This window comes from Sinocyclocheilus rhinocerous, unplaced genomic scaffold, assembly GCF_001515625.1.
Source record: "Sinocyclocheilus rhinocerous isolate Xijiao unplaced genomic scaffold, SAMN03320098_v1.1 scaffold562, whole genome shotgun sequence".
Lineage (NCBI taxonomy): Eukaryota > Metazoa > Chordata > Actinopteri > Cypriniformes > Cyprinidae > Sinocyclocheilus > Sinocyclocheilus rhinocerous.
In genome coordinates this window covers 446298-466863 of record NW_015641608.1, presented here as the reverse complement: position 1 = coordinate 466863, position 20566 = coordinate 446298, and the positions used below count along the sequence as shown (strand labels likewise).

The following is a 20566-nucleotide window of genomic DNA, read 5'->3' as shown; positions in this document are numbered from 1 at the left end:
TGAATTGTTGGATAGTTGCACACAGTTGGGTAGATAGATGTGTAGACAGATGACTGAATTGGTGGATAAACTGATGGAAGAATAGTTGGGTAAATAGATGGGTAGATAGATAGATATCTATAGATAAGTGGTTGGACAAATGAAGGGATAGGTGATGGATGAATAGTTAAATTGAAAGATGGATGGATGGATGGAAAGATAGTTGGGTATAGATGGATGAGTGGATAAGAGAACAAACAAACATAGGAATGCATAAGGTCAATTAATTGTTGGATAGAAAAATAGAGGAAAGGTTGAATAGGTGGATGGGTGGATAGATACATGGATGGAGAGTTTGAAAATGAGTAGATCGAGTAGATGAATAAAGGGATGGGTTGGTGGATGGATAGACAGGATAAGAATGGATGGATGTGCATATATATATCTCTTTCACTTAATGAAGTTCATGTTCTCCGCAGGAGTGATTGAGCGCTGGGAGCTGCTGCAGGCTCAAGCAGTAAGTAAAGAGCAGTGCAGCTCCAGAGACCCCCAGCAGCTGACCTCTGGCCTGCACGACATCACTTCCTGGCTGGATCGTGTCACCCCTGAACTGAACAGACTGCAGAAGCCTGAGACTGCCGTCAGTGTCGAGATCTTAGAAGAGAGGGTCAAACAACTTAAAGTGAGCATCAAAGTTACAGCCAATCTTTTAGATTATTAATACAAAGACACTGGAAAGGAAAAGATATTGTCTTCACACTCTAATTTGTTCCACATTGCGCAGGAAATGCAGAAGTCATTTGCTCGCTACAAGACCATGATGCTGTCTCTGAACCTGGGTGGGCGAGAGCTGCAGCAGGGAGCTACAGAAGGAGCACCTGAGCTTCAGGAGGGTCTGCGCAGCATGAATGGCCGCTGGACAGAAGCTTGTGCGGGACTAGAGGGGTGGGAGGACAGTCTGCGCACTACCCTAGGACGCTGTCAGGTGAGAGATCTGTCAAACATTTATACAAAACCTCAATGGAAATGCCACATGACACTTCCTCTCTCACCACTGACAATCTGCACTCATGTAGGAGTTCCACGAGATGGTCCACTCTCAACTGCTATGGCTGGCCCATGCAGAGAGCAGACGCTACACAGTGAACATGAACGACCCTTCTGTGCAGCCCTCCATGCTTCAGGAACACAGGAACACCCTGAAGGTGAGTCAGAGAAACCCAAACCAGAACAACATCAGCTTCTCCATCAAGACTGACCTCTAGTTTGTGTTGTTATCTGTGTGCCGAGCTTATGTTTTGCACCCCCTGGTGGCAGGATCTGGCAGAGGAGCTGCAGGGCAGACAGAAGCGAGTGAGCTCCCTGCAGGAGATCGTCTCCGAGCTGCTCCCTGAGGCTGGTGTGGAGGACAGCGCTGAAGCCCGGGAAAAACTCCACGTCATTGGAAGCAAACAAAGACTACTGTCACGTCAAGTCAACCAGGATCTCCAGACGATTGAAGAGAGATTTGTAAGAGCGTTATGCAAAACATTCTTCATCCATTTACACCACACAAAAAAAATGAAAGGGAAGCTCACTTCCCGTTAAGGATACAACACATTTTGTATTTATACTTAAAAAAAAAAAAAATGCTTTACAGTATTACTTCATTCCAACACATGGATGATTAATTTTCATTTAAATAAATAACCACTTTATGAGCACGTTTTGCTAAAAAAGGAACTGTTCATGGAAATCCCCAGATGGTTCCTATGGGATGTTCTGCAATGCTCCATTGATTGAGGGGGCGGAGCTTAGCCTAAGATCAATTGATAAGTCAATTAAAATGTTTGAACCTTGAGTACTGATCAAAACCTTGAACATTTTCAGCCCTCGGAAGTGCATTTAAAATAAAAGCTCATACAGACTCTTTTTTTTTTTTTATTCACCATTCAGAAGATTTAAATGAAAAAACAAAGAAATGAATTATTCAGCAAGTTGATAAAAAGTAACAGTAAATACATGTATAATGTTCTATTTTGATCTTTCTGTTCATAAAAGACTCCTGAAAAATCACAAAGGCTTCTACAACAATATTAAGCAGCACAACTGTTTTTAACATTGATAAATGTTTCTTGAGCAGCAAATCGGCATATTAGAATGATTTCTGAAAGATCATGTGACACTGAAGACTGGAATAATGGCTGTTACAATATATTGAAATAAAACAAAATATACAGTATATTAAAATAGAAAAGTTATTTTAAATTGTAATATTTCACAATATTACTGTTTTTACTGTATTTTGATTAAATAAATGCAGTCTTGATGAGCATATGAGACATATTTCAAAAACATTAAAAAATCTCACCAACCACAAAATTAAAATAATTTTTGTTTTAAGAGTATTTTGCCCATTCCACCATATCAACAAATATAATTAACTAAGATGAGGCAGTTGCTGTCATATATAAATAATATTGTAATCAAAAGTATATAACATGCTCATTTTTATTAATTTAGAGTGATATGATCTGGTAGAGTAGTTTTGATTTGTGGTGAAGTGCTGAATTCTTGTATGTCATGTGTTTGCAGGAGTCCACAACTGATGCTTCAGGAGACAGGAAATCCGCACAATGCTCTCGGTATAGTGGCACACACATAAACCATTTTAATTTTTTCCTTTTATTATTATTTTTTTTGTATATTAAATAGTATAGAATATTATAAAAAAGATATACTATATTAGCCAAAAATGCATAAACACAGTATACAAATATATTTATGTTTCAAAGGAGATGAGAGTTGTTAAAAAGATTTTTGTTTCAGGTCAAAGCGTGACCCATCACCTCCGCGTTCGTTCTTCTATCGGGTCCTGCGAGCGGCTTTCCCTCTGCATCTCCTGTTCCTCCTGCTGTTGGTTCTGGCCTGCTTGGTCCCTCTTTCTGAAGACGATTACAGCTGCACCTTTTCCAACAATTTTGCCCGCTCTTTCCACCCCATGTTACGGTACACCAACGGTCCCCCTCCCACATGAGTCTCTCATCAACTGTTCTCACGTTCAATCTACAGAGCTGTTTTCATGACTCAAACATGCGAAGCACCTCTCTTTTGTCCAAGCAATATTTTAACGATTGTATTTATATTATTGATTTTATACTATTTATTCCCCTTTGAGAGCCATACTAAGAATTTTGTTGATGTGCTCTAATTTTTTTTTTTGGTCACAATGCTGTAAAGAAAAATATCATTGTATGAGCTTGAATGTAAGTCACCGACAATTTTTTGAAATATTTCTAGATTTAAGCACATCATGCACTGATTAAAGATTGTAAGTTTGAAACTGGAAAAGATTGACTCTTCAGCCACAATTTGTGGAGACATGATGGATGGCTGCTATTTATTTAGAGATTGTGGTCTCATTTTTTAATTTTATATGGTCTGAATTAACTGTTCACATTTGCAAAGCCCAAAACAGAAATCTATTTAAAAATGTCAAAAGCACGCTTGGTCCCTCTTTCTGAAGACGACTACAGCTGCACCTTTTCCAACAATTTTGCCCGCTCTTTCCACCCCATGTTACGCTACACCAACGGTCCCCCTCCCACATGAGTCTCTCATCAACTGTTCTCACGTTCAATCTACAGAGCTGTTTTCATGACTCAAACATGCGAAGCACCTCTCTTTTGTCCAAGCAATATTTTAACGATTGTATTTATATTATTGATTTTATACTATTTATTCATTCCCCTTTGAGAGCCATACTAAGAATTTTGTTGATGTGCTCTAATTTTTTTTTTTGGTCACAATGCTGTAAAGAAAAATATCATTGTATGAACTTGAATGTAAGTCACCGACAATTTTTTGAAATATTTCTAGATTTAAGCACATCATGCACTGATTAAAGATTGTAAGTTTGAAACTGGAAAAGATTGACTCTTCAGCCACAATTTGTGGAGACATGATGGATGGCTGCTATTTATTTAGAGATTATGTGGTCTCGTTTTTAAATTTTATATGGTCTGAATTAACTGTTCACATTTGCAAAGCCCAAAACAGAAATCTATTTAAAAATGTCAAAAGCACATGGAAACATTTTAATACACCCCTTTGTAAATAACAATCTTTTGCCTATGCACTGCAAGGTAGAACACAAAGACGTGTGCAGAAAGTACATTTCAAAAACTTTTCACAAATTAAACTTTGTTCTGTGTTTAAAAATAAACATTGTCTACAACAAATCTGTATTACATCTGGTCTTTAATGCTTAGTTGACAAAAAATTGTAAAATCAGTATTAGCGCTTCATATCAAAACAGTCACAATTCAGATGGCTGCCGGTAGATACAATAACATTTATAAATACTTTGTGCATTTATTAAAATTAAGTACTTTTTTTTTTTTTAAATTTTTTGCTTGTAATCTTTAAGGTACGTTTGGTTTTATATCAATTAATCCATGGATACAAATTTTTTTTATAACTGTCATCTTAAACCAAAATGTATAGGGTATCATCACTGTTGGCACTGCAATATTTTCATTTTTCTTGATTCTCAAAACAGGGCTTCAGATGTGTCAGAGAACTATTAAAGTGCAATATCACAAGTACTTTTTTTTTGGTAGTTGTGGTGCGTCTTACAACCAGAAAGGTTTTCACAGTGGAATAGTAGCAATAGATTGAGCTGTCTCTAGAAAATGTATGACGGTTTTGTACAAGGCCTTTATGGTGTTAAAGGGGTTTACTGGGTGGAGGAGAGCAGGACGAAAGAAGGCAGTTTGTTTTTTTAAAACACATTTTGCTCCATGATCTGTTTTGTCAAAAGTAATAGATGCACACAAAACATCCAACTGTCCTGAATTACTGCAGTGTGACAATCACAAGTCCTTGATGAGGGCATCAGTGTGATGCTGTTTTTCTTTTGCAAAAAGCGAGAGTTGCAAATGTACTGTTTAGAAAGAGAAAATGGTAAAGTAGAAACTGTACATTTCATTGTGGCGCGGATTTCATGGGAATGGGTGCATGTGGTGATGCTGTCAGAATTTCTCGTGCATGTTACATTTCAAAAATGCTTTTGAAATTCTAAATCGAAACAAATAGTAAACCGTTTTCAAACGACCAGCAATTTATCAATTCTGAAATGGTTTTGTTTCTCCTTTTTTGTGGTTCCGGCTACATAAAACCAAACAATTGTGCTCAGAATGAGTTCTGCAAAAACGGAGCATTTCACAGCAAACGCCAAATTTTTTAAAAAGTTTTCCATCTTGAGTAATCCTATTCCACTCTTTTGTGTGGCTGTTTTTGTTGTCCGTTCTCCAGAAACTATAGATCATTCTTCAGCGCTGGAGAGAAAGAAGAGCAATTTAACGTGATATTTTTTTTCAGCTTGTAGTTATTTTAAGATTTATGGAAGAATGTTAGCTGGCAACATCCTGTGAAATGAATGTACAAACGAAATATTTTATAAAACAGCTATTTCCATCAGTAAAACTTTATTTCAACGTCATAATACCTGCATTATGAAAGAAAGTACCCTTTCTATGTCTCACCAGAAATGGTTTAGGGTGCTAAGGTCCCTCCATGCTGAGAAGTGCTGGCGAAGGCCTCCTGGACGACTTTGCTCTCTTTGGGAGCAGGAGCCGCTCGAGGGCCGGAGTGAGACAAACGGGAGCCGTGCATGATATGAGCGTCCAGCATCTCCAGAAGCAGGTCATACAGAGGAACCATCTTCTTCATCTTCATGCAGTGGAGGTGGTCCATGCCTTTGTTACTACAGATGGAACATATACAGTCAGTCAGTGGAAGATCAAAAATTACAAATAGTTAGATGATAGAGACAAGCTATAAGATCATTGGTTAAAGAGTATTTAATACAAGCGAACCATTTGGAAACAATAGTTGGCTACATTACTAGCTTTGCACAACCGTTGTGCAGCTTGATCATAATCTTTTCAAAAAAAATATGATGGGTAGCAGACTAGATGTCTAAATAAACTGTAACTGTAATCAGAGATTAATTAGCTGCAAATGATTTTTGCATCTTGAGCAAAGAAATAAATAAATACATTTTGCAGTCTTCATATACTGTGTAAGAAGCACAAGCCACCTTTTCTAAGTGAAAATCCAGCATGATGTGCAGTCAAAAGTTCCTTATTCCAGGTTTTTATTGTCTGTACCTGAGGTGCCTTATGTGGGAGAGCAGCATGAGCAGATGAGCTAGTCTGGTGGAGCGCTGCTGGAAGCTCAGGCCTGTCTTGGAGATGGCCCACACCAGAGCATCTGTCACCGAGTCCAGCAGACACAGCAGCTTCGACCGGCTCTGCAGCTCCTCTCCTCCCTCCGACGAACTCAGGCACATGTCTGCAATAAAGCACAAGCGCAGGTTTGCAGAGATTAAATCTGGGAGACACTGACATTTACAGCCGTTTGAAATAATAGAGGGTGATACCCAAATAAGCATCCAAACCAAAGAATATCCCATTCAAAAACAACGCAACACATCTGGAGCGATCAAATAAGTGATACCGAGGAGACAAAGTGAAGACAGCTGTTGGGGGCTGAGAATGAAGAGATAATGCACGAGGAAAAGACAGATCAAAAGTTCAGAGGAATCAGAGCAGGAAGAAATACTGGTTCCTTCAAACAATAAACACTAAGCAGGTACTGCCTGTTACTTGCATAAGCGTTTGCTATGTAATGGATACTTGGGTTGAATGCGTGGAGCAAAGGCATGTTGTCCCCGTTAAGACTTTATACAGTGTGTGAGCGTTTTTCTTGCCTGGCCTTGCCAACACTCCCTTCACATTAAAGCAAGTACAGTTGTAGTAACCTTCTGAGTTATGGGCCTCGATTGAACACTATTTATTACGGCTTTGTGGAGGTCAGCAATTTGTTTGGATTTTTGATGATAGAGACAGTAAGTGGACAGCAAATGAAGGGGAGTCTGATCGCTGCATGACACCAGCCGGAACCGAACCCACTTCTCCCATGTGCGAATCACTGCTATATGTCTGGAGCATAATTGCTAGGTCATGGTACTCATTTATGATAAACAGAACCAAAAGACTGCTCAGAGTATGTTTGTGGATGAAATGACAGCTGTTCACTATACTAGATTTTTTTCCCCCAACTTCACTACAATCGAGTGCTAGAGACAGAATGTATACATTTGCTGACTTTTTCAATTTAGCCTGCAGTTTATCTTTGCTAAAACATAAAAAAATCCATCATTAATTCAATTATAGAACAGTCAAAAGATTTAAAATCTTGTCAGATTTACCAATAAATCTTTTATGCTTCACATTTTTTTTTTTTTTTTCAAAATGTTATTTTGCATATTGCAGTAAATTTTACTATACTTAACATTGTTAACTGATTATTAAAAAAAAAAGGTATACATTACTCCTCAAAAGTTTTGGGTCAGTAAGTTTTTCTCTTTTTTAATGAATACTTTTATTCAGCGAGGACGCATTTAATTAATCAAACAAATTTTTCAATGTACCGTAATAAAAGATTTCTGTTTCAAATCAAAGAAATGCGGCTCTTTTGAACATTCTATTCATCAAAGAATCCTGAAAAATGTCAGTTTCCAAAAAAATATATATATTCAGTACAACTGTTTTCAACATTGAAAATAATAAGAAATGTTTCTTGAGCAGCAAATCAGCATATTAGAATGATTTCTGAAGGATCGTGTGACACTGAAGACTGGAGTAATGATGCTGAAAATCTGGCTTTGTCATCACAGGAATGAATTAGCCTACATTTTAAAATGCATTAAAATAGAAAGGTTATTTTAGATTGTAATAATATTGAACAATATTACAGTTTTTACTATATTTAACAGCCTTGGTGAGCATAAGAGACTTCTTTCAATCAAAAACATTTAAAAAGGTAAATATATACAAAAAGTACGGTAACACTTTATTTTAAGATGTACTTGTTGCACATGCTACATGTACTTACTATTATAAAAACAATTAATTATGCATAATTACATGCCCTAAACCAAACCCTAATCCTAATCCTAACCATATAGTAAGTACATTAATTAAGTTAATTAATATTACTCGGTACTTAAATGTATAATTACACTGTAACAATGACACCTTAAAATATAAATCCGACAAAATATTTTATGATTAAAAAGTTATTTATGGATTAATATTGAATATTAAGATGAAATATTATTGAATCCTCAAATTTGCACTTTACTAGCCACAGTATGGCATCATGGGTTACGTGACAAAAATGTGAAGAAAAAAAAAACAGCAAAAACAAAAAAAAAAGCAGTGTGTACAAGAGAGAATGTAAAGAGAGTGTAAATGAAGAATGTTGTTTTTAAGATTGTATTGTAAATACATTCTGTTTCATCTCTTTGCTGTCTAGGAGAAATAACCATTAGACTGAAATCCACTGTGATTTGTCTGTTCTATGGGGAAAGTCAACAAACATACATATTCGTTGTTTCTGATAAAAATACATTTGTTTTAGTAATTACAAGCAGTAAAAATGCATGCACATTTCATACAACTTTTAATGAGAAGAACACTCACTGGAGTTGAGCAGGATCATGGCTTTGAGACACGCATACTCCTCTCTCTGTAACTTCAGTTCTCTGAACCTGGACGTGGCTGCCAGCAGCATATCAAAGATCTCCACAAACCCCTGCACACAGCTGCCTTCATCCCTGACAAACACAAAGACATTTAGCAGTCTCGCAAATGAGCTTCACACCATCAGAAACCCGGTACCAGGCCTCACTCTCAAACCTCAGTAGTCGTATTCCAAACCTGGCACCTACTGAAAATACGAATGGCGAAATCTGTATAAAGCGTCAATTGAAAATCAGAGTACTTCTGCTCTCTTAGACGCTGAGAGGTGCTACAGGAGTGAATGAGACTGGGAACGGCATTAACACTTCATTAAAACTTGTGAGAACAGAGAGAACAAAGATAAAGTTACTTCCATTTAGCTTTAAACAAGACTTTGTCACAACCCAAACGCCATTGTACTTCATTACCATATTTAAGTATTATTTTGGGGAATTTGTCGAATAATACTGAGAGTCATTAATGGCAGCTGTTGTTAGAGAGCAGGCATATTCTATTTTTTGGGCACTTTTTTGATGTTGACAAGCAGCACACCGAGTTAAACTCAGGGATCCAGTTGGCTATGAATTCCTTATCCAAAATGCAGCCAATGAAAATACAGTAAATGTCTGGCAGCATATCAGATGGTGAGCATATTTACAGCCCACCCATGACTGGAATGGTTTGGAAGTGTAGCGCAGCATAAAGTCTGGAGCATCTGTAACCCTGGCCCATTTATTTTCTCACATTACAACACTGGTACACACCATGTTAGAGGGTACAAAGGGCAGAGGAGTAGAGGGGGTGTGATAATACACAAGCCATGACAGAATCAGTTCCTGTCTTCCCACAGCTCTCTAATTCCCACCACACAGAGCCTCACACTCGCTCTGACACATCTGGCCAAACCGCTGATTTTGTTTCACAGCTGTATTCTTAAGATATTATGCTATATTCTACACAAACACAACTGTTATGAATACATAGTTAGTTATACCAAGCTTTTGCAGTGCGAGAAGCCACATGTTATAATTTTATATTACATTATAAAAACAAGAATGTTTTTAAATTCCAGTGAAAACAAAGGTGGCAAGTTGCATCACCCTGACATTTTGAATTTTATGTCCTCCCAAAAATATAAAAATTACATTTAATTCAGGAATTAAAACATGCTCATCATAGAATATATGTATTCAGGTCACTATGTATGAATACATTTTTTTTTTTTTTATGAAAAAATGGGCGCCATGTCATGGACTGATTATATTTAGGTTGGCATGCTAACTTTAAATAAGCATGGCTAAATGGTTTTCAACCTTGAAGTGACCAGAGGGTTAACTAAAGTCTGTAAATCTGAATGTTACCAACATGTAATCAGTGACTTAAATCGTCTCTTATACCATACTGGCACACAGAACAAACTAACAGCTGCAAAAAAGATACTGGCCATACAAAGCACATGAGAATAAAAAAAATATTCAAAGCACAGAGAGATAGATGTGCCTGCTCATAAATTAGGCAATGGGAAGGATAAACACAATTAACTGACACTAGTTACCTGCTGAGACAGAGGTCTGGGGAGAAAATGAGCTTTCCAGGGTGATTAACGGATCGCCACATCAGTCCCAGCATCAGCACCTCTAACCAGCAGCACTCCAACAAATGGACCTGGTCAAAAAGACTGAGCTCCACAAAACCTGAAGTGAGAAATTAGCACTTGTTAATAACTCCATACACATCCAAACACAGTTTCGTACAAGACGCTCATGCCTGGGGATCTAAAATAACTTGAAAAGTTTGCTCATGTTCTCAGAATAAACAAACTGTTCATGTTCAGAATCAGAACAGGATGATTCACTAATAAAAGACTCTCCCATCTCAAAAGCCAAGTATTAATTAAAATGATAAATCAGCCAAGAAAACAGAAAACATCAAGTACATTAAAACAAATTTAGAGGAAAAGGCCTCTTACGGTTCTTTCATTGCAGGTTCTTTCGGTTCTTTCAGGCTGCTAAATGGTAAATCATTTTGATATACAGCATACGTGTAGAGGGGGTGTGATAATACACAAGCCATGACAGAATCAGTTCCTGTCTTCCCACAGCTCTCTAATTCCCACCACACAGAGCCTCACACTCGCTCTGACACATCTGGCCAAACCGCTGATTTTGTTTCACAGCTGTATTCTTAAGATATTATGCTATATTCTACACAAACACAACTGTTATGAATACATAGTTAGTTATACCAAGCTTTTGCAGTGCGAGAAGCCACATGTTATAATTTTATATTACATTATAAAAACAAGAATGTTTTTAAATTCCAGTGAAAACAAAGGTGGCAAGTTGCATCACCCTGACATTTTGAATTTTATGTCCTCCCAAAAATATAAAAATTACATTTAATTCAGGAATTAAAACATGCTCATCATAGAATATATGTATTCAGGTCACTATGTATGAATACATTTTTTTTTTTTTTATGAAAAAATGGGCGCCATGTCATGGACTGATTATATTTAGGTTGGCATGCTAACTTTAAATAAGCATGGCTAAATGGTTTTCAACCTTGAAGTGACCAGAGGGTTAACTAAAGTCTGTAAATCTGAATGTTACCAACATGTAATCAGTGACTTAAATCGTCTCTTATACCATACTGGCACACAGAACAAACTAACAGCTGCAAAAAAGATACTGGCCATACAAAGCACATGAGAATAAAAAAAATATTCAAAGCACAGAGAGATAGATGTGCCTGCTCATAAATTAGGCAATGGGAAGGATAAACACAATTAACTGACACTAGTTACCTGCTGAGACAGAGGTCTGGGGAGAAAATGAGCTTTCCAGGGTGATTAACGGATCGCCACATCAGTCCCAGCATCAGCACCTCTAACCAGCAGCACTCCAACAAATGGACCTGGTCAAAAAGACTGAGCTCCACAAAACCTGAAGTGAGAAATTAGCACTTGTTAATAACTCCATACACATCCAAACACAGTTTCGTACAAGACGCTCATGCCTGGGGATCTAAAATAACTTGAAAAGTTTGCTCATGTTCTCAGAATAAACAAACTGTTCATGTTCAGAATCAGAACAGGATGATTCACTAATAAAAGACTCTCCCATCTCAAAAGCCAAGTATTAATTAAAATGATAAATCAGCCAAGAAAACAGAAAACATCAAGTACATTAAAACAAATTTAGAGGAAAAGGCCTCTTACGGTTCTTTCATTGCAGGTTCTTTCGGTTCTTTCAGGCTGCTAAATGGTAAATCATTTTGATATACAGCATACGTGTGTGTGTGTGTGTGTGTGTGTGTGTGTACATTAAACATTAAGTTTAATGTTAAATCTATTTAATCCATCCACTACAAAAGTTCAATATTAAGATCTTTTTGCAGTCCTAAACTATAAAGTGAATTAGCATTATTGAGCCACATATTCCCTCAGGAATTTCTAATGAGCTTTTTAGAATAGTGAGTTTTGATTGATGGCTTACAATGTTCAAATTGCGATACAGAACAAACATTTGAGTTTACGTGCTTGATGAATGAAGTGAAACTCAACTGTTGTACACCTCATGCAGCAACTTGTTAGCAACATTTTAAAAGCACAGCTTAACTATAAAGTTAGTTTGAACCTTATGTAATAATTGTAATTCGTCCTAAATTCAGAAGATGACACATTCTCTTCAAGTAATGTTAACCACATCCCTTACTGTACTCATAAATCGAAAAATGCTATTTTAAAAACCCATTCGAAATTCCAGGGGGAATCCATAGTGATTCAGCTTTGCAGGTTTGGTCTACAAATTGACGCTATGACTGACGAGCTCTTGTCCGTGTGGATTTGCAGTTAGGCAGATTTGTGTTTTTGGAAACAGCCATGTAGTAACACACTGAGCTAGTGTTATAACTGAATCGTTTTTTCTTATGAATCTGGTAATACATTCACCTGGGATCTTCTTGGCCCAGCTGATCATGTGAACGAGCTCTTTATCAGCCAGGTTGGTCAGTGACATCATGACATTGGCCTCAGTGAATGGCTTCTTCACGTCTTTCATGAGGAAAATCTCGGGTGGCTCTGCATCCATGATTCGAGCGATTAGTTCCTCAGGGCTCAACGCTATGCTAACCCCCTTATTCCCACCGAGGGGACATGGGACATTTTTGATTTCTTGGGATCTCGGGCCACATGTTCTCATCCTGCCTGAGAATCGTGCCAATCGCTTCTGCTGTGCTCCTCTTTGTTGGTAGCTGCCACGATCTCGGCGTAACCCTGTGAAAAAATTCCATGTAACTGCACAATTCACTTTAACCTTATCCACGCGGGTTTACAGGATTATACTAAAATTCATTTTTATTAATATTAAGAATGTGTTGGACAAAGAGCCAAAAAGGTTGAGAACCACTAGTTTAAACCAAAATTTCTTTGAACAGAAAGCAAAGCAAAATTTGTGTACAAAACTGTGTATTTGATATGACATTTGATACAGAGCTCAAAACAACCACATCAGCCAATGAGATGAGAGTATTCTAACCTTGAAGCAAAGCTGTGAAAGTAGACTGACCTAAAACAACAATTACAAGACCGAATGAGGATAGATGGTAACAGTCTCCACAGCAACACAGACTTAATTCAACTAGCACTGTTTTTTGGAGGAACAAGCCATCCAAGATCACACACAGCTCAAAAGACAACATGCAAGACTGTCTGGCTCAAATATGTGTGAACTATTAATATGTGAAATCTTTTGTATGATGAGTCATTTATCTGGGATGTTTTGGTGCAGCCTTTAACCAGCATCTATAATCAGGGCTCTATCACATTGTCATTACAATGGTGACGCATATCAAAACTTCACGGCATGATAGCTGCTTAATATTGGGACATAAATTCCAAAGTCCATGGCTTTGGACAAAATTCAGCAGTAATCTCAGATGAAGTATTTGGTAACTGTGTGGGTGTAGAAAGGGTGTTGATAGGGAGGAATGGAAAACGAAAGAGTCCCACCACATTTCATCATTCCAACTTCATAACACTTTCGCAGACGGCAGGCCTGGCAGCTTTTGCGGCGGTTCTTGTCGATGGTGCACTGGTTGGTGGCAGGGCAGATGTAGTCATTGTGTCCTGAGAAAATGAATCAGATGTTCCTTATTATCCACTGAGCAGTTGCAGTCAAACACGTCTGTTACTATGTTTATGGACTGTAACACAGAGTGGCCTTACAGAGGCATTAAACTAGCACAGCTATCTACAACATTGGCTGTCTGGAACAATGAAAAAAAGAATAGTTTATAACCATTAGAATCAATTATTCCAGAGTTAAATGACCATTTCTGAAGGATAATGTGGCTGTCAAGGCATCTTTATACACTGTAAAGATGGCTAATTATGGTTAAATACATGCAAGGAAGACAAGACCGTTGACAATTCAGCATGCAATCACATATTAAAGTCCAATATAAAAGTCCAATCACAAATGCAAATTTATGATGACACCTTGACCCATCACTCTCAGTTCCATTTTGAATGCTGAAAATTCTATCAATGTAACCGATTTCAACTTTTAATCTTAAATTTTAAAGTAGGGACGGAAAGTACAGTATATCAGTATTATTTACCAAAACTGTACATTTTATTGTATATAACATAAGCATGCTAATTTCCCTATTTTTACATTTAGATTACCCATCATCAACAAAATACACAGTCTCAATCTTTAAATTGAAAAACAATGTTAAATGTAATCTTTAGCAAATCTCACAAAATGAATATCACTTTTTCATACTTTACATTATAATGCTGGGAAGCCTACATTTGCATAAATAATTGCATAAATAATTAAAGAATTCAAAATGAGCTTTTATTTTTAATTAACTCAGACGGCTTGAATTTACAGTAAAAATATCAGCCAATATTGGTTATTGGTCATTTTTTGCTTTTAGTGTTTTATTTTCGATTAATTTTATACTAATTGAATTTTACTATCAGCCATTTATCGATTATTGGCCATAACATTAAAATGACTGATTTCAGTTTTTAGTGTTTTATTTTGTATTAATTTAGACTAATTGAATTTTAAGATCAACCATTTATTGATTATAGGTCATAACATGAAAATGATTATCGGATGTTCAATTTCGGTGCATCCCTAATAATAAGCACGCATCAAAGCACAGGAGTAATTTCAGAGAACAATACCTTGTATACTTCTCTTGAAGAAGGCTTTGCATCCTTCACATGACCACACGCCATAATGATACCCAGAGGCATAATCGCTACAGACGGCGCAGTAGTGCATGTCAGCTTTACCTCTCAAAGAGGTAGAAGTCTCCTCTGCATCTGCTACCCTCTTCACCAGAGGTTTGCTATAAAGGAAAGCAGACACATGCATCTGAGCCAGTATTATGTAATTGTCTGAAATAAAACATAATTGAGTTTCCACATACCAGTTTTCCTCTTCGCTGTGATCATGTGGTGTAAGTTCTGCCCAACTCCCACCAGTTGGATGGTTTTGTTGTAGTCGAGTCTGTTGCTGATGCAATGCAATTGAGGAAACGTGGCTATGAGGTGGCCAATAGAGGGAGGGGCTTAGCGACTGCCGCACCGATGGGCAGTCGGACAGAGGCGATGCGCCGTAACCCAGCAGAGCGGGACTGTAGAAGGGCAGAGTGGTGAAGTCATGGCCGAGATCTGTGTAGGGTGATGGGATGCAGATGGGGTGGCTCTCCATCGGCAGAGATGGAGAAGAGGAGTTAAAGGCAGGAGAGAGGACATGACCTCCCAACCTGCTGGAGTCCACTTCCTGCAGCTGAATCAGAGGACTGTCTCCCTCGGGATACACGGACATGGTGAAGGCGGACGAGTTCAGTGCTGTTGTATCATCAACAGGAAGCTGTTGATGTAAGTCATGTTGAACTCCTCAGTCATCGATACTGAAACATGTTGCAGCCTAATGCACAATCGACAGGAAGCCATTCGTTTACAGTGGGAGATTAACAGGAAAAAACTGCAAATATTATTCATTCTGTATCTCTTCTAAAGAGCAGTTATAAGCAACTCTCTTGAGGAACAGCACATTCAAATAATCACAATTAAAATGCCCTATTGGAAACAAATGCATTAAGAGGTTCAAAAACTGCTTGCAAACAAAAGCAGCTAACCAGCAACTTTTTAAATGAATGGCCAAATATGATATAATTATTCTAGAAAGCATTTTCCAACTTCAAATGCATTTATAAAATGTCAAGGTCTGTGGTGGTCAAGGCTTTTAAATACAGTACGTTTCAATATCTGTATATAATCATTTCACACACAGTGTAAACTAGTTTTTATTCAAACAATTTTGTATTTTGGAAAGCTATATTTAGGGGTCCTTGGCATCAAAAAGCTTCTGCATTAGAAGATATAGGTTCATAGATGTTGCCACTGTCTAGTCATATACTCAACAGTTAGGTGAATACCTTTCATGTCATAACCGTTACTATATTGTGTATTTTAGCAGAGCCAGAATGCAGTATTTACCAATCAGACTAGAACTGTCTTATCAACACTTCAGTTGAAGTTTGGAGTCAAAGAAAGATTTTTTAAAATATTTTCGAAGCTCTCTTATGCTTAGCAAGGCTGCATTTATATAAAAATAGAGTTAAAACAGCAAAATTGTAAAATATGAAAACAATTTACAATAAATGATTTCTGATGTAATATACTAAATTATCTATATTAATGTCATTAATTCCTGTGATGGAAAAGCTGAATTTTCAGCTGCGATTAGTGTCACACGATCCTTCAGAAATCATTCTGATATACTGATTTAGTCGGTGCTAAGAAACATTTCTTATTGTTATCAGTGCTTAATATTTTTGTGAATACACAGTCAATAAATGTCTTTATTGTCACCTAAAGTATTTACTTTTGGAAAAATACTGACCCCAAACTGTTGAATATTTATGTCATTAATATTCAACTAGAGAAAACAAGTCATACACAAAATAATGTTCTTTTTAGCAACATCATATGACCCCTTTAATAATTACTGGCAAGTCATTCAAAGTGCAGGCTGGGTGACAAGATTGAATTGGGGAGGACTAAATTATCACAAAAAAAAAAAAAATGATTTCAATCAAACCCCACTTAATATATATTTGTCTAATTGCTCTTATTCTTTAGCAAAAAACAAATACATATAAAATGCGTTCATAATGATCTGTATACACAGTATACACATCATTTACATTTAAGTGCATTTGGCAAATGCTTCATCTAAGGTGACTTACATTGTATTTAAGTTATAGATTTAAATTTCTGGATTGAACCCATGGCCTTGACATTGCTAATGCCATGCTCTAGAAGAATTCTCATAAAGCTGGTCTCACTACAATTTAATAGCAGATATTTGTTTGAAACTATTAGCTTGTGGACACTGAAGAGCAGCTGCGTGTCTTGCATATCTGCCTATTTTAGGTCAGTTTAATAAACTTTCAGCCTGTTGCGTACAGCTCAGTGATGATATGAAACTAAGTTGCATTCGAAAAGGCCTAAAGATCTGCATCAGGAACATTTACATTTCTCTTACACAGAATATCCATAAAAATGAATCGAGGCATGAAGACACATTTTTATTTCTCTCAGCTCTTTACAGTGCTGTCTAATGGCACGTTAGTTCTTAGACGTCTGTGAAAGTGAATCTTACCTACACAGTGTTGTAGACTGTACTTGCGTGAGAGGCAGTTAGCCACACTGTCTCTCCGGACTGCCAACGGTGAGTCGGCCGAGGACTTTTGAACCCTTGTTTTAGTGCAGAAAGGCAACTGGCCAAAACATACCCTGCACAGAGCACAAGTACCTGCAAAATGACAGAAATAGAAAAGCAGCAATATGCCATGGGGTAACACTGGAAACACTGTATTTCTATGGTGAATTTCTGGCATTTACAGCTGCCATTTCTTAGTGTAAATTTTATGTAAAGTGCTAACTTCATATCAATTACAGAAATGTCTCTATGTGGGTGACCTTTTCACCAGCTGTAGAGGTTGGACAAACACCTACAGTAAAATCCTCTATTCACTCCCACCATTCCGATAATGGGTAAACTATTCTTCCCATTAAAAGCCTAGTAACCTCAAACCCTCTTACTCCTATAATTCTTCTGAGAGGAGGCTAAGAAAGACGAAGATAGAACGGAAGACAGAGAGAAGGAGGAGACTTGGAAAGCGGGACAGACTGAAACTGCCTGCATCAACTCTCTCCTGACAACCAGTCTGGCATGATGTGTGCTCTTGAGGCAAAACGGCCAGCAGTGCATACCAAAAACAAAAGCCCAAGGCCGCGGTGTGATCTCCCCTCTCACTCCCTTCTCTAGCGGAAAACGGATAAGGGAGAGAAGGAGCGACGGAAACCATGCCCTGCGCAGGAGTTGTGGGAACAAGGGGGTAGACCACCGTTGAGAGTGATGCAAACCCTTCAGACTATGAACCTTCTAATAATATAGTGCATGTTAAAATGCAGTGCTATAGTTTAAACAGCAGAGCGCTGTGTTAACAACAGCAGGTCATAGGTTTGATTCCCAGGGAATGCAAGGACTAAACTGAATGCAATTTGGATAAAACCATCTACCAAATAAATAAATGGTAAACACAGTATGTTATATTTAAGAATGTCTTATGCAGAATGACGTGCATTTCACTTAATCTACATTACCATAAGGTAGATCTACATTTATTAGACCACCACAGTCACTGCGCAAAATGCTGTTGGAGGTCATTTTTGTGTATTCCTTATTTCTTCAGTGGATGATACTAACTATTATCGTATTTCATGGAAATCTAAACAGTAGGCTATGTATTACTGTACTTATAGACTTGTATCTCCGTCACAAATTAAAAACTACACATAACAGCAGCTGACCTGTACAACAGATTAATGTGGCCCATTCATGGAACCATAAGTAAACTATTTTATGATTTCTAGCAGTTTTCTGTGCTGTTGTCATTTTTGTCTTAAGCGCTTAAAACAAGCGTTATTTTCTATTAAATGGTAATAAATATAGGCCTGTGCAACTATAATCATGGAGAGTAGTTTTATTATTTTAATTTAAAAAATGTTTCAAGTTTCAAGATGTACTGATTTGTATTACTGTACAACAACAGTTTTGTAAGAACATTGCATATTAGATGTCACCACTTGCTGAAGCTACAAGGCCACAAATTTACTGACACCACACCGACTTCTGGAACAAATGTTTCTACAAGTAATTTAAATATATTTGAATGGTAACGCTCTCTCTCTCTCTCTATCATTCCCCAAAACTATCAACTTACAATTTTTCTAAGTGTAGCAAAAATGCAACAGGTCAGCATTAATGTGGCCCATTCATTGAACCATAAGTAAACTATTTTTTATTATTTCTAGCAGTTTTCTGTGCTGTTCCTTTCATTTTTGTCTTATGCGCTTAAAACAAGTGTTATTTTCTATTAAATGGTAATAAATATAGCCCTATGCAACTATGATCACTGAGAGTAGTTTTATTATTTTAATAAAACTTTTTTTCAAGTTTCAAGATGTACTGAGTACTGACAGGTTATTCAGATGAACGACTTAATTCGTCAGTATCTTCGTCAGTAATTTTAATATGAATATTTATCAGTTGAGGACAACAGTCAAAATAGTCAGGTTTCTGTTCACCAACTGTAGTCTAATATACATGTAATATTGTAATGTAATATTCAAACCCAAACCTAGCTTACTTGCGGAGTAAAATAACTGTGAAATAGATAAATATAGCTACATAGTACATAATGATCATCACTATTTTATAATGAGTGGTTTGTTTCAATGTGAAGAAAAATATCAGTTTCAGCGCTTGGGTCTCAGAGGGTTAAAACTTTCATCCTCATGGCTCGTAGTGCCGCTTAAAAGTGAATGAATAAAATGTTCTGCATTCTTTCATTAATTAACCCGCTTGCGTCATTTTATAGTGAACACTGCACGCGTACTGTAAGCAAACACACGCGCAGAATGAAATACTGCAATGCGATTGATAAAGCACGAAAGTTTACCCGCATTACTACAAACGGGAGATGCAAGACAGTGAACCTACCTGTTGCAATCGATGTTTAGTTGATCATCAGATGGTCCACTTTGAGGCTTGATTTCTGAGTCGAAAAGTATCCCAAAAGAGAATTGTATTGCTTGATTTGATCGCTGATAAAGCCTGTGTAATGGGGAAATGGCCAGTGTTTTGATGAGCTGTCAGGAGGATACATGTTAAAGTGTGCTCTGCTCTGTCTGTCACTGGACGCTCGTACTTATTTGAGTCCGTACGTCACTGACGACACCCGCCTGAATCACCTCCTCCTCCTTCTCCTGTCCTGACCCAACATCTGCTCACATGTGCTCTGTAAGCTACGAACCTGGTCATTGTGCGGTTGCATTCTACACTTAACAGCTGGATCATTCATGTTATGCAATATCTTTAAAAAAAATATATATATATATATATTTAAAAGAAAGAAAGAAATAATGCTTGTCAAGTCGTTTAAAGAAAGTAGGCTACTTATATCAGTCTTTTAGAAATATGTTTTGGCCAAACACAGGCACTGAAACTTAATTAACTATACCTTGATTATTTATACGATGGCAAAAAAGAACAAATTTACGGCAGTTTAACAATTTGTACTTTTAACTGCACAGAATGTACAAACAAATAGCAGATTAGCAAATTTTAGTTAAAATGATATTGCTAAAAAAAAAAAAAGTATGAATTGATATTGAGGAATAAACATAATTGTATCACCAATTAAAATGTTTTGAGTGTAAATTTCTTTTAAACATTCAAAATGAAGAAACACCTGGGATATTACTTAATATTTTGCCAGTTTTTATAAAATTCATGTAGCCTATAGATTAGACAGACAGACAGACAGACAGATAGACAGATAGATAGATAGATAGATAGATAGATAGAATTACAGTAAAAGGGTTTTTTTTTATTGCAAAGAGCATTTTATTGAGAACG

At 37.0% G+C, this 20566-nt stretch overlaps 2 protein-coding genes across 2 annotated transcripts in view; one reads left to right on the top strand and one right to left on the bottom strand.

Annotated features, from left to right (window-relative positions):
* Positions 1-3457, top strand: part of LOC107755208 (nesprin-2-like) — a 105088-nt gene extending 101631 nt beyond the window's left edge. The window contains 6 exon segments of the mRNA XM_016571927.1: positions 459-661; positions 764-964; positions 1056-1184; positions 1297-1488; positions 2554-2603; positions 2788-3457. Coding sequence (XP_016427413.1) covers positions 459-661; positions 764-964; positions 1056-1184; positions 1297-1488; positions 2554-2603; positions 2788-2995 — 983 coding nt within the window. The 3' untranslated portion in view covers positions 2996-3457.
* A 123-nt stretch (positions 3458-3580) lies between these two features.
* LOC107755240 (estrogen receptor beta-1-like) lies at positions 3581-17392 on the bottom strand. Its single transcript, XM_016571959.1, has 10 exons — positions 17247-17392; positions 15000-15445; positions 14752-14918; positions 13561-13677; positions 12502-12825; positions 11356-11494; positions 8511-8644; positions 6132-6315; positions 5505-5725; positions 3581-5297 (listed from the first exon to the last, which is right to left on the bottom strand). The coding sequence occupies exons 2-9, from the start codon at positions 15398-15400 to the stop codon at positions 5515-5517; spliced, it is 1677 nt and encodes a 558-aa protein (XP_016427445.1). The 5' UTR covers positions 15401-15445; positions 17247-17392; the 3' UTR covers positions 3581-5297; positions 5505-5514.
* Positions 17393-20566: the final 3174 nt, after the last annotated feature.